Raw genomic sequence first — 12983 nt, 5'->3', positions numbered from 1 at the left:
CATGCGAGGAAATAAAATAAAATAATATAAATTAAGAAAAATTTACGGGTTCTCACAGTTGGACTTTTTGATGCAGTGTATCATTCCTTGAACCCGTCTCTGCCTTACTACCGCAAGAAAATACCTTGAATTGCTATCTCCATGACAAAACCATTTGACCCTGGCCTTTGGCCTCCAAAACTGCTCTTCAACTGACAGTGCATGCCGCAGCTCTGCCTGTGCCTTATTGAGCTCAATCTGACACTCTTCTGAATCATCTTGATCCACAACCTCCTCTACTCGTTGGACCGCCATTTCCGCAAAACGTACAGCATCGATAACGTTCCCAAAGTGTTGCTTGTTCCATGATTGAATAGCCTTCCTCGTTGCCAATAATTTAGAGCACAAAACGTGCAACGGAGATCCACTCACATCTTGATTCCAAGCCTAGCGAATCACCTACAAGAATTCTAGTTTGGTAGTCCAAACATTCAAGAAGCGGAATGGCCGAGGTTTATTATCTGACCGAGTCGAAAACGAAATCTTCAATAGTGCATGATCCGAGAGATGTCTTACCAAGTGAAACACAGAAATGGCGTTAGAGAGATCCAAACAAGACCCATTGACTAAAAATCTGTCCAACCTTTTTGAAATCCTAGCTCTACTCCGCCGATTATTAGACGATGTAAAGCTAGCTCCTGAAAAGCCTACATCAAAAACCCCAGCCTCCTCCATGAAAGACATAAAATCCGCCCCTTCCGCTATAGCAAATGGACGACCCCCCCCCCCCCTCCCGTTTTTCATGAGGTGCCAATATGACGTTAAAGTCACCCCCAATACACCAAGAAAGTAATCTAGGTTTATCATGTAATAAGGAACACCATAACTCTTTGTGCTCCTCCACTGAGCACTTTGCATGAACAAAGGACGTGACAATTGGACTAGGGAGCAATGGACTTTGAACATCTAGAGAAATATGCTGATCCGAACTATCAACGATCGAGCAAACAAAAGGCCTACTATAGAATACCCAAATATCACTCGAGCAATTAACAAACACATAATCAAATAATAAACGTAAACGAATGGACTCAATTTTAGATACGTCTAATTTTGGCTCACAAAATCACAACAAAATGAGCATGATGAAGCCGTACTAGTTTAATCAATCTTCTTAGATTAGGTGCTTTTGCTACCCCTCTAATATTCCAAAATATTCCATTAATCATGAGAAAGAACCTGGAATGAGTTTTTGGATGATGTCTCTGACCGTAACTGTCTGTCAGATGGGAAACAAGCCCGCACACCCTTCCTCCACGTTTGTCGGAAATCACTGTCAGTCACCTCTGATTGATCAATGTTTAGAGCGTGCATTGATGATTCCAGCATCTTTTCTTGTGGGACGCCCATTCGTGGAGACAAATTTCCTACAATCACTACAAGAAAATCAGGCTTTTGTGACAACCAAATGTCATCATTAAAAATCAAAAAGTTGTCATTATAAGAGACAGTGACGACTTTTTCCGTTGTCACGTGGTTGTCACAGATTCTATGTCACAAATGAGTCCATGTGACAACTTTAAACAAGTCGTCACAGAATCATATTATTCCATGACAAAGAAAAACTCGTCACTAACTAAAACTATTTTGTGACGACTTTTCTTGTCATTGCTTCACCTGTATTTTTGTCATAGATAATGTAAAAGTCGTCACAAATTTCATCTCTACAATGATGACTTTTACATGTCACTTATAATCCTGTTTATTAGTGACAAGAATTGTTGTCATTGGTTGAACTTGTAGCTAGTGACAACCTTCCCTGATGTAGTCACTGAACTTTGTTTACAATGTTTGAAATTTGCCATAAAAAGCCTACTTCTGTTGCATTTTCCACAACCATAGCAGAAAATTGTGGCTCGACTAATGCAAAAAACGATAGTAATTAATGTACAATGAACCCTCATATATATATTGTTATAAACATCTCTAAATTCATCAAAACACACATTAACCAAAATGGGTTCCAAAGCCCACATTAGTTCAAGTACTAACAGCCATTATCCATCCAAACAATAGAGTACTAAGTCCACATCAGTTCAACTAGTAACAGCCATTACGCATCCAAGAAAACAAAGTACTCTTTCCAAGCAAAAACATAGACTAAAGCAGCAATTTGTGTCAAACTGAAGTCATCTTCATGAGCATATCCAAAAGCCAACCTTTTTCATCTCCTCAAGAGCATTTAATAGCATTGTACTGCATTGAAAGAAAAGTATCATACCCATTAGAATCGATTTCAGTCAAAAAAATGCCATTACAAGCATACACTATTGAATTTGAATGAATAGTCATACTGAACAAAAATCCAATTAAGTCAATATGATAAGAGATAAAAGAATCAGTCAAACAAGAGTTTCAACCAAAACATACGAATTAGAATATAGATAAAATCTGCCCAAAGTACCTTGTTAGAGATCAATAAAGTCAAGTTTGTTTCAATTCTACTATTAAGGGTTATTTCAACCAAAATTAACTTGATATAATTGACAAATTAAGCTTAAAGAGTGGCTTCTATAAATAAGAAAATGACCCCACCAACTTAGTAAATTTTCTATTGAATCCGCACCCCAAACTCATTGCATCCAGGCAAATTATAAGTTCTCATAGTAAACTGGAAAATGTCATTGAGAGTCACAGCCGCTGTTAATGTGTTACCATGAACAACTCTAACTTCAAGGTCTGGATGCTTGTTCACAAATAGTGTACCACCTCCATTCAGAGCCTCATTTTGCAAGAAGATGGATTAGGAAACTAGAATAGTTAATTAAGCCAAACCGTTACGATTACATATTTTTAGAATTCATTTAGAATCTGCAAATATAATATAAAAGGGCTGTCCATTTTGCAGATAAAAAGCTCATTCTTGTCAAGGTTTTGACATTGTTTATCAATGGATTGAGATTACTTTGCAAAAATTTGCAAATTGTTTTGATCAAAATTTTCTGATCTAACCATCTAGATTCAACGTTGTCTTCATTAAGACAATGTCAGAATTGTTCAATATAGGCTCTTCTATTTAATTATAATGCGCTAATTTAACACTGCAGTGCGGGAAAAATTGAAATGATGAGTATATATGACACAAAACTGTATGAAATCATAGATAAATGTATGAAGGGCAATGCTGACACAATACTGTATTTTGCAGGGCCAAATTACGAATTCCTTTTTTTTTATAAGGATAAGGACAAACATCTCATACTTATATGTCTTCAATTGGATTTGTCATTTCTCAAATCAAGCCACAGTATGTTTGAAATTTGTAGGGCCAAATTAAAATTCCAAACTTTGGTGAGTACATTGATAGATATTCCGTACTTACATGGGTGTAATTAGAATTTTGCACTTCTCAAATCAATCCAGACTATCTAAATAATGAAGGTTGCTTGTCATAAATGTCTGCTAACGAACAACAACTTATGAAGATAGTTTCAGCTATCACAATCTGTACTCATAGATACAGCAGGCCATTGCATGTGGCTTTCCTTACCAACATTAACTCATGCCAGACAAGTTCCCAACGGCCCCTATTTTGTCATATGGACTAAATTTCATTGAACTTGTGAGATTGATATTACAATCTAATTTTCCTTTGACATCAAATTCCTTCTCCTTTGTTCAATAAACAAGCAACTAATTCTCTGCTTTTAACATCAAAAAGGAAACAAAAAATGGCTAAGTTGGCCAACTAATGAAAGCAAGACTAGATATATTAAAGGAACACAAACTTTGAAAAGTCAAAATTATTTTATAGTATTTTCCAATTTTCAGCACCATTACCATCACAAAATTGTCTCTAGTCCTTGAAAACAAATGAACAAATGATTGAATGTCAAATCTCCAACAAAATTTACAAAATAAAAACAGGGGACTAAAATGTATTTATCTTTGGTATCATACCAGCCAAGAAATTAATGAAAGCTGATTATACATGGTTGCCTCTTTGTGTAAATGCAGTTTTAGTGCAATTCTGCCCAAAATCTCAAAGTTACTACTGTAAAAACCTTATAGCGATTAGAATATGTAATCTACAATAACTTAATAACTAAAAGACTTCAAAATCTGCTAGTTGCACTCCGATAGTGTAAGGTGCTGGATCTAAAAAGAAAAGGAAAGTTACCTCTATGGGTGAGAAGTTCCTGCCGAATTGGAAAAAAATGCAACAAAGCTAGGTTAACAAAGCTATCGGCAGTTTAACAAAGCTTAGCCCCTTCAGTACCATACACAACCAGAGGACCTTTCCTGCAGATGTAGCGGCAGTTACACATCTTACCCTTTCCTGGGCAGATACCCTGGCTGTCCTTAGCCTTCTCAGCATCAGGGTAAGCCCCAATTTTCTTGAGAAGACTGATAGCGTTGGAGGTTTTCTCCATGGCCTCAGCAGAATCGGAGATCACACAGGGGATTTGCAGGACAGACTCAATGCTGTGGTCACGGGCCATGACAAGGGAAGGCACTGCAGAGAGGGCGATGGCAGAAACCACGGCATACCGTTTCTTGTTGACTGGGACCTTGCGGTGCCAACGGCGCCAAATCTTGGTCAGAGCAAACATGCGGCCGCTGCGGCATATGTTGCCATAGGCACCCTTGTCGACACGGTGAGTGCCGTCGCCAGGAACACCAGAGATACGGGAAACAGCATGACCAGTACCCCATGACTCGGCGAAGGTCTGGTGGCCAGCGGACCTAGAGACGGCGTAGGGTTGGCGAGAGTTCTTGGAGATGTCGCGATAAACGTCTTGGAGGATATCGGGCCGGATTGGGGCTTTCATGACGTCAGGTAGAAGGAGGGAGTTGGCGTCGGCCTCCATTTCATTCTCAAGAGGGATAACGGTAACTACAGGAAGAGCAGCGGCGGAAGCCATTTCTGATGGGGGTGAAAGGTTTGTGAATTGGTATACTGCATTTTAGATGTCTTAAAATTTTGGCTAAATTATTAGTACATAGAGTCAAACGGTGTCGTTTCCCTAAAGTCCCTTCAGCCAGCCATGCCACTTGAAATTTTTAGTTTGCCGCTCTTAGTTCCGTACATATAAAAAGCACCCCTTTTCCTTATTTAGATGCAACTAGGAGGTATAAAACGCGCGATGCGCGTAGGTACCTAAATACAATATGCCCTGCCAAATGTACGGATTAAGGAAGTGATTAAATTTTGGTGCATTCTTCTTTTATCCAGCATGGCACGCAAATTTTTTTTTTGTATATCAGTATGAATATGCATGGCAGGTCTTTTTTCTGTATTGAATAGTAATGTTGTAATCGCTTTTATACATTAAAAAAATCAACTAAAGATAAACACGACATCTGAAAAGGCAAAAGTAAGATAAGAGGTTACTACCACATTGACATTTGACCAAAAAAAAAAGGTAGGCTACCATACCACCAGGGAGTGCGTGGCCAAATGAGGAAGAAGTCATCAATCACCAGGACAACACCTCAAATCATTTCATCTCTCGCATATAATCTAACAATTAGCAAGAAATGGTACTGAGTCCTCGGCATAATTTACACACTATAAATAAAATTCCAGTAGCGAACAATTTAAAATCTTCTATTGTTGCAAACTATACTGCCTATTCCTATTACACACATGCGAAGATCTCCTTGTGCTCTGATCCAGATGCTGCTCCTCTTCTGGATTCATGGCAGTATTTTAAAGTGAAAAAATAAAGGCAAAAACCATGCACCCAAGAAGAAAATTCATGACACGACGACCATGGCAGTAACTTCGGGTGTCGGAGAAGACCATAGGTGCTGTTGAAGCTGCAGTAGCTCTACCAGTGCCATTGTTCACCTCAATTGCTTGTTCTCCAGCAATGTTCATCGCAGGGGCACCACAAATTTCACAAGTTCTGGATAAACATTTACACAAGATACAGGCAGTCAGTCCAGATGATACACCAGAAGCAACTGATATAAGCTTTTTCTAAATGGTCAAAAATCTGCTTTTATATGTTGTGGTCTCCATATATTTAGAATAGTGGTGATTGGTGTTTTGAATGGTGAATGGAGAGTTTGGTGTTTTGAATAGTGGTGATTGGTATTGTATCATGTTAAACAGAAGATGGCAAAGCTAATTTGTAAAACTTTCATCCTTTACGGATTCGTCAATCCCACAAGTCCGAATACATCATTTGATATTGGTATCAGCTATATCTGTTAAAAAGAGAAAAACAACAAGAAGATACTGCCACATTCTTCTGTATATTGATGTCAAGATCATCATGTTGCAGCCAACAACCTCAAACACTTTTTCTAAGTTCTTAATTACAATTTTGCAGCTCAAAAGATGCCAATGTTAATAAGAAGCTATTAATTTCATCCAATTAATGTGTTCCTTTTTATAGACAAAGTGATGCCAGAATTTACCTCCAAGATTGATCAGGAACATTCTGAAGTAGATATCCAGCATTAGCCTTCTCATTTGATGCACCAAGCAACCGTAGTTCTTGAATCTCCTTCTCCCACTTATCCATATGTTCCTTGTAGATTATGTAGACATATATGCTTCAAAAAATAAAAAGTTGCTACAACCTGATCTTGAAAACCTAATAACTATTTTTTTAATGACTCAGAGAATTAATTTTTCTTCAAATTCATGATTAAGATCCTTCAGTATCAACTTCTCTGATTCCAGCAGCTTAGACACCTTCATCAAGCAAAAATGAAACCCAACACAGAATTTATATTCAAACTGACTGAAACCAGGCATAGCATAATTACTTGCAATAAAGAAAGGTAATCTTTCAAACTTTTACTTCTAGAATTACATCATGCCTAAGCGAATAGGACTGTTTATATATTTTTTAGTTCTTTAGAAAATTTGGACTCTTCAACATAAAAGTTAGTTTAAGTATAAAAAACCCAATTAACTTTCTAACAAAACTTACACAGTCATCATGCCTTCCTTAAGAAAGTTTATGCAGTTTGTAAATTTCAGTAAACATGTAAATTCAACATAAAAATGGAATGGACTTCTTGATGAACATGCAATAACTAAACCGCAAATAATTGACAAGATAATGAACAAGAATGCCTGAAATGATACCATGAAGATGATCTTCCAATGATCCCAAGGGCATCATGAACTAATAGACAAGTAGCCTCTGGTCCCTATTAGCACAGTAACCAATTAAATTTACAAGGTTAGAGTGATATAAAAGACTGAACATAAGAACCTCAAACAAAATTTTCCGGTTACCCTAAAGCCCATTTCTATCCAATTGCTTAACTGCAACAACCTGTCCATTCCAGTAATCCAATTAATTAGCAATAATAAACTTGAAAAGCAGCCAGAAAAATTTCGGTAGAGGATCGAACCTTTTCAAGTTTAGTGGATCGAACCTTCCTCCCCTCTCTCTCGCCAACTGACTTCACCACAGATTTCACTGCAGCTTTTCCTGCCATGGAAGTAAACCCTGACACAGAACAATTATCAAACACTTGCTAGGCAGATGTGAAATAGTGATAAGAGAAAACGAAGCTTTTATAGCTATATTCAAACATGGAGGCTCTTTCAAACATGAAGGAAAATAAAAAAAAATGAAGGAAAATAACAAAATAATGAAGGCAGTACTTTAAAGGACATAAGATGCTTCACTGTTAGCAGCTCTTTCTCAAACGAAAAAAAAGAGTCCAGAAATCGAAAGGACCACAGATCTATACTAATAAAATGCAGAATTAATTGAAGGTTACTGTTAGTTTCCTCTTCTTTCTTGTTTATGGAACCCCAGAAGTAGAGGTGGCAATTTGTCCCAAGTCCCAATGGGTTACCCATGCCCATTGAGACTTTGGGCGGGATGGGTATTGGAATTTGATATTGGGTTTAAAATGGGACAAATCCCAATTGTACCCATTAATTGATGGGAAATTTTGGAAAATACTTGGGTACCCATTGGGCTCAAATAGCAAGGGCTCCGTTTGGATTAACTATTTTTGGGGGTTGTTTTTGAAATATTTTATTGTAGTAGTGTATATGAAAAATTTTTACTATAAAATTTTTTTGAAATATTTGATATACTAATATGGATGGGATGTTTTTTGAGTTATTGTATATCACTGTAACATTGTATTTGAAAAACTTATTTTTTGAAAAAATAGCCAATCCAAACGGAGTCTTAGGTTCAAAAATTATTTTTAACAATTTTTATAGTCATGATTGTATATCTATGTTTTCCTTTATTTGTTAATCCAATTTTTGGTGATAATCCTGAGTATAAAGCACTTGCATGTTTATTTAATAAAACTAAAAGAAATTTAATAAATCAAAAATATTAAAATTATATTAAAAAAATAAAAAATAAATTAAAGGAAAAAAATATGTAGAAAATAGATTTGGGTATTGGGCGGGATCAATCTAAACCCATCCCAACGTGATCCCGCCCAAGTTAGTCCCAAAACATATATGGGTAAAGTTGGACCCAAATCCATATGACTCGGTTCCATCTTAAACCCAAGCAAATCCCGCCCATCCCGCCCATTTTGCCACCTCTACCCAGAAGGTAAAAAACAGTTGGGAAAATAACACAAAAAAAAAACAAACAATTACAACAAGAATTAAAAAAAACAGTAAGAAACGCCTCCTCTTCTTTCTTGTTTATGGAACCCCAGAAGGTAAAAAACAGCTGGGAAAATAACACAAAAAAAAAACAAAAACCATAAAAGAGAACAACAGAGGCAATACCTTAAAAAAGCCGAACAAAAGCAACTGGTGGAAGATACTTCTATGCTACCAACCCGCAAGAATTCCAGCCGCAGCAAAGGTTAAAAAAGAGCAAATGGCGGGAGTACTACCAAACCACAACCATTCCAGCTTAAAATCGATGAAGAAACAACCGGGAAAAATAGCACAAAAAATCCATAAAAAAAGAAAACAATGGAGGCAATACCTTTAGAAGGACAAACAAAAAAAGAAAGCGCCTCGCGGAAGATACCTCTATACCACCAAACCGCAAAAATTCCATCCACAGCAAAACGAAAAGGAAAAAAAAAAAAGAGGGAACGACGGAAACCATTTTGGCTTAACGACGGAGGAAACTATCAATGTTGAAGAGGAAAGAATGGCTCTAGCTGAAAGAAAAAGTCCATTAATTGTCCAGCTCCATCGAGTACAAAAAAAAAAAAAAAACACATGACTCAGCAGAAATAGTACAACCGCAGCGGAGCAGAGCTGCAGTGGAGTGGAGAGCGGAAATGGAGTGCAGCGGAGAAAAAAAAAAAAAAGAGCGGTAAATTTGTACAGCTGTCCGTTAAGTAGAATGACTCAGCAGAACCAGGTCTTAAAATGTGGCACGTGAGTACCACGAGGGCCGACGAAACAAAATGAGCCTCAAGGTCGACGAAAAAGAGCCTTACACCAAAACCCCCCACTCGCTCTTATTCTATATATGTTGAGAAGTGCACGCTTTCTTTGTCCTTTCACCAATCTCTCTCTTTTTTCTTTTTCTCATCATTATGTAATTAAGTTTTTCTATTGTTTTGAGTTTTATTATTTTTTTACTCTCGGGTTGTGCTAAAATAATAGAATATGACAATTTAGTGTGTTTGGGCAGATTTTTTTTACCAATTTTAACTAATATAGGACTTTTTCTAATTTATTATACAATAAAATAGTTCAAAAAATAAAAATGTTTTTAGAAATATGTTTACAATTCAAAAAAAATAAGCACTCTTTTAATTAAAATCTTTTTGGTACTCATTTTGTGGTGTTATCAATTATGTATGACTTGCAGTCTCACAAGACCTGACAATTGAATTAGTTGATTGAACAATCAAAATAGTTTGCAAATACATGTACGAAATGCTAAATCTATTTATTTGGTATATATACCAATTCATAAATGATAAATATGGCTTCTATAATTAATAACAACCTTTTGATCATGCAAATGTTAGGATTAGACTTAATTTCGTGTTAAGTTTATTGTTAAATTCTACTATTGACAACCTCTATTTTTAGATTATCCAAATTATTAATTTTCCACCATGTTGTCATTTGGATAAATGGGGAATGTATGAATTTTTTTTACATTTATAACAAATTATTACCTAATTTTGGGAAAATTATAAAATATGCATACATATATAGTTTATTAAGATACCTTATATAGTTTGCTAATAAAAAAATATCACTAAATTGCAACACCATAGGGTGCCATAGTACAAATAATGAAATTTGTGTATTACATATAGGGCTAAATTGTAAAAGTTAGAGTGCCATAGTTGATTTAATGAAATTGGTGAATTAGATATAGGGCTTAATTGCAAAAGTTATGGTGTAATGGTAGAGTTAAAGAAATTGGTATACTACATATGGGGCAAAATTGCAAAAGTTAGGGTGTAATAGTAGAATTAAAGAAATTAGCGTGCTGCATATGGGGCTAAATTACAAAAGTTATGGTGTCATAATAGAATTCATGAAATTTTTTTATTACATTTGGGGCTAAATTGCAAAAGTTAGGGTGGCATAATAAAATTAATGAAAATGATCTGGGAACAAGTACTTTAGACAGTGACAACTAATTGTTGTCACTACCTCTGAATCGGTTGAGCGACAGTGACGATGTTGAAAGTTGTCAATATATGGACCATTTTAGTGACAACATTTTCTTAGGTCGTCACACAAGTAATTTCCCGATCACTAATTTTTCATGTGTTGCTAAGAGAAGAACTAGATAGGGAGTCCATGATATTGTTTTACCTTCATAACAAGTTACTAACTAAGTTTGGAACAATTATAAAATATGTATACATTTTTATTACAATACCTTCCCCATTTTACTAATGAAAAATATAGGCTAAATTGTAAATGATAGGATGCCATAATAGAATTAATGAAATTGGTTTATTACACATAAGGCTAAATTGCAAAAGATAAGGTGTCATAGTAGAGTTAATGAAATTAGTTTACCACATACGGGGCTAAAATATAAAAGATAGGGTGCCATAATAGAATTAATAAAATTTATTTACAATATATAGGGCAATATTGAAAAATTTAGGGTGGCATAGTAGAATTAATAAAAGTGAGTTAGGAACAATTACTTTAGACAGTGATGGCTAATTTTTGTCAATAACTTTGAACCGGTAACCACATTGTGATAACATTGTAAGTAGTCACTATAGGGCCCATTTGAGTGACAACTTTTTCTGTTGTCACACCAGACCAAATTTCTTGTAGTGAATAATAGGCAAGTTAAATACATCTACCCCATGTTGTGTGGAAGCTGCATCCTCAACCCAACGCAATTCAGCATAGAGATTCTCCAAAGCATTGTTGTCGGCCAGCTGCTCATGCAACGCTAGCATTGTTGTCGGCCAGATTCTCATGTTCAATGCTTAAAGCATTGATGTCGGCCAGCTGCTCATGTTCGGTGCTCAAAGACTTCTCCATTAGAAGCTGGGTCCCTTCACTTTGAAGACCATGGTGCTCCTCCAGCTGGTTTCCCATTACTCCATGTTCCCCATGCAATGCCGCATCCTTCCCATTACTAGTATCCATGTATCCATTTACATCAGAGGTTTTAGTTTGGGTTACTTCTCCCACTACAGCAGCGTGATCATCATCAATAACGCAATCTTGCTGAACAATTATCTCCCCTTCCTCGACTTGCAAAGCAGACCCAGCGACTTTCTCCGTTACACCTGGTAGATTTTCTCCTTCGTCCACCGTAGCAGTAATTCGCGCTTTGTGAGAAGCAGCCACAGTCACCGCTGTTTCGTTCGCGTTAGCAGCTGGGTTACTTGCAGGTTGAAGATTAACCACCGGATTTCCATCTAACTGTGGACCTTGCTGCATCTTCATGGGTTGTTTAAGCTGATGCCGAGACCCAACCTTATTCAAATTCTTCTTGCACTCCTCATGAGAATGTCCTAATCGCGAGCAAAATGAACAATACGGAGGGATGTTCTCTGGCACAATACGTTGCCAGAAACCAGATTCATCTTTGACAGCAACCCAGACCCTTGGCACGACAAGCTTCGCTACATCAATCTCCACGCACTCCCTGGCCACACTAGGACGCGTCCCAGCAGCCGTTGCCGAATCTAGGAACAATGGTCTTCCTACTGGAGACAGTATGGAAAACAAAGAGTGTTTATCAGAATAATGAATAGGCAGAGACGGAAGAACTATCCAAACCGGTACTAGAGATGACTCCCTATACGTATGCACATGAAATTCTCTGGTCCGTCGAAACACACGCATTGGATATTTGCCCAATTGCCAAATTCCTCTCGTCCAAATTCTGTTAAAATCTACTTCAGCGGTGCACTTAATGAGAGCATGCCTATAATCCAACAATCCAATGGAGACTTGGTCTTTCAGGTTTAAAGAAGCAAAAAACTTTCGAGTATCTTCCAAAGAAGGTCGTCCGTGAGAAAATTTACCAACCAAAGTCCATCTAAATGGCGCCGCAAGTCTGTCCGCATCTACTCTGGAAAAAACAACCGCAGCTTCACCCTTGTAAACAGACGCCTGCCGAATCTGGATTGGAGATTTCGCCGGCTGTGAGAAGAGCTGAGAGAAAGATTTTTTTGTTGTAGGAGATAGTTCTTGCCCCGCAGCCAACGGCTGAAGGGCTGCCATGAACCCTTACGTTCACTGGTGCTGGCAACTGAATGGAAGAGGAAGAGAGGAAGAGGGAAGAAGTGATACATATGTTAAGTGATACATCTTCCTAGCCACCACTAATTGAACTAATCACATAATTTATTAAACGTCTAGAATCAATCTATTGTCTACAGATAAGTTGAGTGTTGGGTTGCTTTATATTCTTTATGCTAGGGTGAATGTCCGCACAAGGAGTGAGAACTAGAACATGATTAATTTTTTTAAAGTAATTTTGAACCTAGCTTATATATGAAAATACACCAAGATTAGGAAAATAACAATTTTTATTTAGGTAAGAAAATATCAGAATACAGTAATCTTTAAGTGCATATTG

General features: G+C 36.9%; 2 protein-coding genes and 1 long non-coding RNA gene across 3 annotated transcripts; all 3 read right to left on the bottom strand.

The window, feature by feature from the left end:
* Window positions 1-1970: 1970 nt before the first annotated feature.
* Window positions 1971-5011, bottom strand: LOC113703116 (large ribosomal subunit protein uL4-like). The gene is made up of 2 exons (XM_027224375.2): window positions 4160-5011; window positions 1971-2235 (listed from the first exon to the last, which is right to left on the bottom strand). The coding sequence occupies exon 1, from the start codon at window positions 4902-4904 to the stop codon at window positions 4233-4235; it is 672 nt and encodes a 223-aa protein (XP_027080176.1). The 5' UTR covers window positions 4905-5011; the 3' UTR covers window positions 1971-2235; window positions 4160-4232.
* Window positions 5012-5534: 523 nt separating this feature from the next.
* On the bottom strand, window positions 5535-6706 carry LOC140013129 (uncharacterized). Its single transcript, XM_072062246.1, has 2 exons — window positions 6409-6706; window positions 5535-5891 (listed from the first exon to the last, which is right to left on the bottom strand). Exons 1-2 carry the CDS (start codon window positions 6513-6515, stop codon window positions 5693-5695), a joined length of 306 nt encoding a protein of 101 aa, XP_071918347.1. The 5' UTR covers window positions 6516-6706; the 3' UTR covers window positions 5535-5692.
* Window positions 6707-7117: 411 nt separating this feature from the next.
* LOC113703535 (uncharacterized) lies at window positions 7118-7448 on the bottom strand. Its single transcript, XR_003451473.2, has 3 exons — window positions 7360-7448; window positions 7241-7280; window positions 7118-7152 (listed from the first exon to the last, which is right to left on the bottom strand). It is a non-coding gene; the product is annotated as an uncharacterized lncRNA (long non-coding RNA).
* Window positions 7449-12983: the final 5535 nt, after the last annotated feature.

This window comes from Coffea arabica, chromosome 8e (assembly GCF_036785885.1).
Source record: "Coffea arabica cultivar ET-39 chromosome 8e, Coffea Arabica ET-39 HiFi, whole genome shotgun sequence".
NCBI lineage: Eukaryota > Viridiplantae > Streptophyta > Magnoliopsida > Gentianales > Rubiaceae > Coffea > Coffea arabica.
This window is presented reverse-complemented; position numbering and strand designations above follow the sequence as displayed.